The 5804-nt window shown below is 41.2% G+C and overlaps 1 protein-coding gene across 2 annotated transcripts in view; it reads left to right on the forward strand.

The window, feature by feature from the left end:
* The window catches only part of EPC1 (enhancer of polycomb homolog 1), a 111118-nt gene that overhangs the window by 32627 nt on the left and 72687 nt on the right, over positions 1-5804 (forward strand). The window contains exon 1 of one of the 2 annotated variants that reach the window (XM_003786720.3): positions 1-419. The exons of the other annotated variant lie outside the window; for it this stretch is intronic. Coding sequence (XP_003786768.1) covers positions 267-419 — 153 coding nt within the window. The 5' untranslated portion in view covers positions 1-266. The remainder of the gene's footprint in view (positions 420-5804) is intronic. 2 annotated transcript variants of the gene reach the window in all.

Below are 5804 nucleotides of genomic sequence, written 5' to 3' on the forward strand. Positions count from 1 at the left end.
GGCTGGGGTTGGCTGAAGAGCGCACAGTGGAGTTTTAATGTCCGCCATGTTGGCCATGGCGTATTGAAGAGAGCGAGCGAGCGAGGAGCGGAGCGGCACAGCCTCCCACCCTCCCGGCTGGTGTTAGTGCCCGGACGGCGGGCTCCGCGCTCCGCCCCTCCAGTCCCCGGCAGCGGCAGGCGAGTGGGGACCGAACCCCCGGTTCTCCATGATCCCGCTGGCCGGGGCCGTTTCCCCAGAGCGGAGAGGTATCTGCTGCGCCTGAGATGAGTAAACTGTCGTTTCGGGCGCGGGCGCTAGACGCCTCGAAGCCGCTGCCGGTTTTCCGCTGTGAGGATCTGCCCGACCTGCACGAATACGCCTCGATAAACCGGGCCGTGCCGCAGATGCCCACCGGAATGGAGAAGGAAGAGGAGTCGGTACGTGTTAACTCCCCTGTCCGACCCACCGTCAGGCCCCGCTCCCTCCGCTGCCTGCGGCGGCGGCCGAGCAGCAGACCCACACAAAATGGCCGCCATCTTCTCCTCGCCGCCGACTCTCGGTCGCCGGCCGGCCCTCTACCCCGCCTCCCCGGGCCTCGATCCTCGGCCGCCGCGGCCCGGCGGGGCCCCTTGGAAGGCCACCCGCCGACCCCGGCCCCTTGTACCCGGGTCCCGCGGAGTTCGGGGGCCCGAAAGGCACAAAGGGGTCACGTGACGGAGCAGCCGGCAGCCATTTTGTGGTCTTAGCTCTTGGGTTGGGCCTTGTGCATCCGGAGGGGAACGGCCTGGGTGGCGGTGGGGGGGTGCGGCGAGCCGGGAGCCGCGGAGGGCCCTCCTGCAGGCCTCTCCGCGCGCCGCTGGGTGGCGCTCTAGGGCCACCGCGTTCTTCGCGCCGCTGCCCGCGCCGGCAGCGCAGGTTCTGTGCGCAGTCGGGGAATTTGACTGCCCGGTGGCCTGGAAAGGCGTGCGGGGCTCGGTGCGGCCCCCACGTGGGGCCTCCTGCGAGGGACACGCAACGTTTCCTGTTGACCGCGGGCCTGGGAGGCTTTTTTGGTCCCCTGTCTGCGAGGAAATGTCGAAGGTGCTGCTTGTTGGCCCAGACGACTTTCCTAGGAGAATGAGATTTAACTTGCAATATCTTCTTTCCGGGACTTTTGCATCCATCGCTCTCCCATCCTACTTAGTCGGAGGATTGATTAAACTCAACTCTCCCGGACTTTTTCTTTGGGCCTGCGAGAGTATGTTGCAGATTGATTTGAAGTCCTCGGGTCCCCTGAATAAAGCCTGTAACTTTTAATTTTGTTTTTGATTAGTTAAAATACATTTAAGTTCGGCTGCTTTCTAGTCTCTCTCCACAACGTGAGGGAGAAAAGACTCAAGGCTATGAGATCTAAATTTCGAAAGAGGGTCCTTTCTTATTCATAACCGAACTAGGGTTAAGTGGATTTTTAACACGGAGATGTCTAAATTGGGCGGGGTTCGGTGTTTAATGACCGTTTACAGATCTTAGACCTTGTTGTCATAGATAGCTGTGGCTTTACCTTGCTGTGGAGCTTGGGTTCAGACACAGGGATAATAGAAACTTCCTCTCGTTTCCCCCAGATCCTTGACAGTATAACTTGATGACTTCTAATCCTAAGGAATTGCATACCTTGGTTTTCAGGTACAGCCATTTAAACAGGGTGCAGTGTATTGACAGTTCAAGGAATTCAAGGAGTCGCGTGGATTTGTGTGCTACAGTTTTGTTGTGGAAAATTCTACTGTAATACTTCTGTTGGTATTGTAAGATTTTTAATGTAGAAATTGTTCTCTGTAATTTTTTTTTTTTTTAAATAAAGCTGTTTAAACTGCTTGGGTTATTTAACCTTTTAAAGTAAAAGTAAAATAGTTGTGACAGTGGAATGTTACTTTTGAGAGTATTCTCCTAAGTCTAACTTTACAGATAAGCTGAGTGCTAAGTGTATGTAGTAGCTGAGATTGTCTAGTAAGGTACTGACTTTTAAGCATACTAACTATGACACGGTACCTCTCAATTATTTTACTTGTATCAACTTTAGAGTAGAATGGTGCCATTTGTTCTTTTTTAAATAAGTGATTTTTTTTAAAGTACTTGTGACTGCAGAATCCTGTCTTTTGGTTTTATTTTTTATTTCTGTTTATAAATTTTACAGATAATATTTTAAAGTTGGGGCGTTGGTGTTACCCTGCCCTGGAAATTAATTTGTAGTTCTTGTTTTGCAACCAAGGAAGGGAAGCCTTGCTTAAAGCAAGTTTGCACTACAGCACAGTTTAGAAGTTTAATTAAGTCTTGTTTTTGTGAACACTTTGGACAGTCACAAGAATTACAACTTAAAATCAGAGCTGTGCTCAACTAAAGCTTCAGTGCTTGTTAAATTTTACAGATACTTGTTCACTGAAATAACGTTAACATTTTATAGTGCAGCAGCTATCATTAGTTTGTAACTTGTGGAGTCCCTGTTGTTGAGGGTCACAAGAGTTTTTTTATTTTTCCATTCAGATTGCCTTTGTACTTAATCTGTGTACAGTTTTTCACTTCACGTCCAACAGAAACTGTATGACCAGAGAAATAGAGACCTCAAGAATAAATACTGAACTTGATAGAAGAATGTAAAAAGTACTTGGTAAACTGTCCTATAATCCTGTGGTGCATGCTGGTAGCAGTAGGTCATATTAAGTCACAACATTGAAAGTAGCATGTTATATAATTTTGAAAATGTATAATTAAATATAAATAAAGGTAACTGAATTAAGTTAAACTTAGAAAAACAAAAACTGATTTGGTGAAGCATTTTGTACTTCTAATAAAGAGGAAGTATTAAAACAAACGTTTGCCTTTGATTGACATGTTATGGGTTATATTAGTTACTGGTTATCCTCTTAGGTCACAGTAACCTAGAACCTGAATTGACTGTCTAGTTTAGAAAAAGGTGCACAAACTTATGTTGGTCATAAAAGATGGGGGCAGATTTAGATGAGGACAGTTTCTTACACACCACTTAAGCATTTTGTGATCAAATCATAAAATTGCCATATGAACTATATCTATTGTTAACATTTTGTTTCTGTGGTAAACTTGATGGAAATCCATGTCTTTTCACACTGAAAGAAATAGCTTATTAATGTAGTCCCATTTAGCCAATTTTAATAACAATACAAGTTGTGAACACATGGGCCTAATTAGGCATGCTTTTTAATTTTTAAACAACTTGGAGTAGCGGGCAACCCCCTCTCCCCCAAAGAAAAAATGTTCCTTGGTTATTTTTTTGTTATTGTAGTAGGACTGAAAAATAACTGGATTGTAATAAATTGAACAATCTGACTAGGTCATAGACGTTAGGGATTAAATGTCTGAATTTACAAAAAGTAATATGTTGCAACTAGCTAAATCAAAAAGTAATGGTTCACAAAATCTTTGTATTTAATGAGTTACAGGTGTAATTTTTAAATGATGGGGAAATAGACTAAACTCTGAGATGAATTCCTTTGGGGTTAAGAAGTTTAAACAAATGTCCCCTTATAACTATTTTAACATTTCTAAATTTAAGATTATAATTTAGTTTTATTATTTTTATAATTTTAAATTTAGCACTACAGTTTTACATTTAATTGAAGGGGCAACTTACCAACGACATTGGTAATGTCAAATTTTATATTAAAATTGACTTATTTTGATTAAAATTAGAGATTTATGTTCTTGCAGTCCCCCTTTATGGAAACTCACTTTAAGATAGACGTGTGTAGAAAGTCGGTTTTAAAGTGATATTAAGCAAATTGGAGCTACTAGTTCCCATAGTGGTTTTTCTTCATTTTGTCTATGGTGCCTGTTGCCTACACTGATTTAGGTAGGATATTTGATGTAATTAAGATGTTGATGATAGCACATTGATTACCTTACACATTCACCTTGGAGACTGTCAAGACTAGGGTCTAACCACCATAATCCAGCACCTTAGTTCTGTAGGGGTCTTACCAGGCAGAATTGCTTCAAACTCCCACATTTTCTCTCCTTCATTACTGGCCCAAGTTAAAAACTATTCGCAAAGTAGACAAGAGTTTTTTATTTCTAATTAGGGGGAAATTGGAAATGTGCATATCTCTGATATGAACACCTTCTCAAAACTTAATCTAGCTTTTCAGTTACATAAAAATAAGGTTAAATCAGTTTAAGTTATATAAGCTTGGAAGTTTGATTTCTTACATTTTTAAAGAAATTAAGTTAAAACAATTTTTTATCTTTAATATTTTAAACCAAGAATTTAGCCCTTTTATCAGGAGCTGTAAAAATCAATCTTGATTTCTCAATTCTAGCCACTGTCTAGGAAGTGAAGAGGAGTACATGAAAATTAGAAGCAAATTTTAGCAAACTAATTACAGATAGTTTGAATTAGAAAGAAATTGGAAGTGTTTGGGGGGTTTGCATTAGGTAGCAAATCTAGGAGTCCAGATAAAATCAAAGATAATCTTATTTCCACTTTTTCCTTGTCCAAACATATTTTTGGGTAGTAGTTTCCAATCTGGGGTATGAGTTACATGGATAAGATTCTGGAAGTTGCTGAATTCCCACAATATGCCTGTAAAATGTTTGTATGTGTTTCTAGGAACAGGGCTCATACTTGCCATCGGTTTCTCAAGAAATTGGTAATAGGTTTGGGCAGAAGGCTCAGAATTTTCATATAGTCATTTTTGTTTTTGTTTTTTTTTTTTTTTTTTTTTTTGAGACAGTCTCACTTTGTTGCCCTAGGTAGAATGCCATGGCATCATAGCTCACAACAACTTCAAACTCTTGGGCTCAAGCAATTCTCTTGCCTCAGTTTTTCATTTTTTACGTTGGTCTCAAACTCGTAAATTTAAGGGATCCACCTGCATGGGCCTCCCCAAGTGCTAGAATTACAGGCGTGAGCCACCGCACCTGGTCCTATTTCAGTTTTATTTTAACTTGTCAGTTATTAAATATGTTAATACTCAGTAGAATGAGGATAATTGAAAAATTAAAGGATATCAGCAACTCAGGAAGAGACAGACTCTAAAATATTGTACAAAAGGGACCTTATGAAAATCTAAATGCTTACGTGCCTGAAGCATTAGTAAAACTTTTGTTTATACAGCTCGATATTTAAAATTTTGGATTAGTTTAGACTTCATTTCCTTATAAAACATCAACAGTAATAAAAACTTACGGGCCCGTGTATCTAATGGTGTTTATGGGGGCACGATCAGCAGCAGAATTTGTACTGAACTACATTTTCTCTCTGTTCATCAATAGGACTTAATTGAGGGCAGCGCCTGTGGCTCAAAGGAGTAGGGTGCCAGCCCGATATACTGGAGGTGGCAGGTTCAAACCCAGCACCAGCCAAAAAAAAAAAAAAAAAATAGGACTTAATTAAAAGTACCATCTAAATACAGGATGGCCATAAAGTTGCACACTATCTTAAAAATGCACATGAACTTTATGGCCACCCTGCAATAGTGTAGCTTAAATTTTGTAAACATGATATAAAAATCTGAGCTGTTTATGAATTCATGGACAGGAGTAAGTACATGTATCATACCAGCCATTCCTGTTTAAAATGTTTAGGTTTGAGTTTTACATTTTACTGTGTTACTATATTTCGTAGTAGTAATGATAAAGAAATAGGGAAGCTGTGATGTACATACGCACATAGTCATGTCTTGAAGCCCTTGCAAAGTAATGGCAAGAGTTTGTTTTTTACGGTTATGATTCAGTTCTCTTGAAAAAATCTGTTGGCTCGGCGCCTGTGGCTCAAGCGGCTGAGGCGCCAGCCACATACACCTAAGGTGGCG

This window comes from Otolemur garnettii, unplaced genomic scaffold, assembly GCF_000181295.1.
Source record: "Otolemur garnettii isolate 467f Iridium unplaced genomic scaffold, OtoGar3 scaffold00019, whole genome shotgun sequence".
NCBI lineage: Eukaryota > Metazoa > Chordata > Mammalia > Primates > Galagidae > Otolemur > Otolemur garnettii.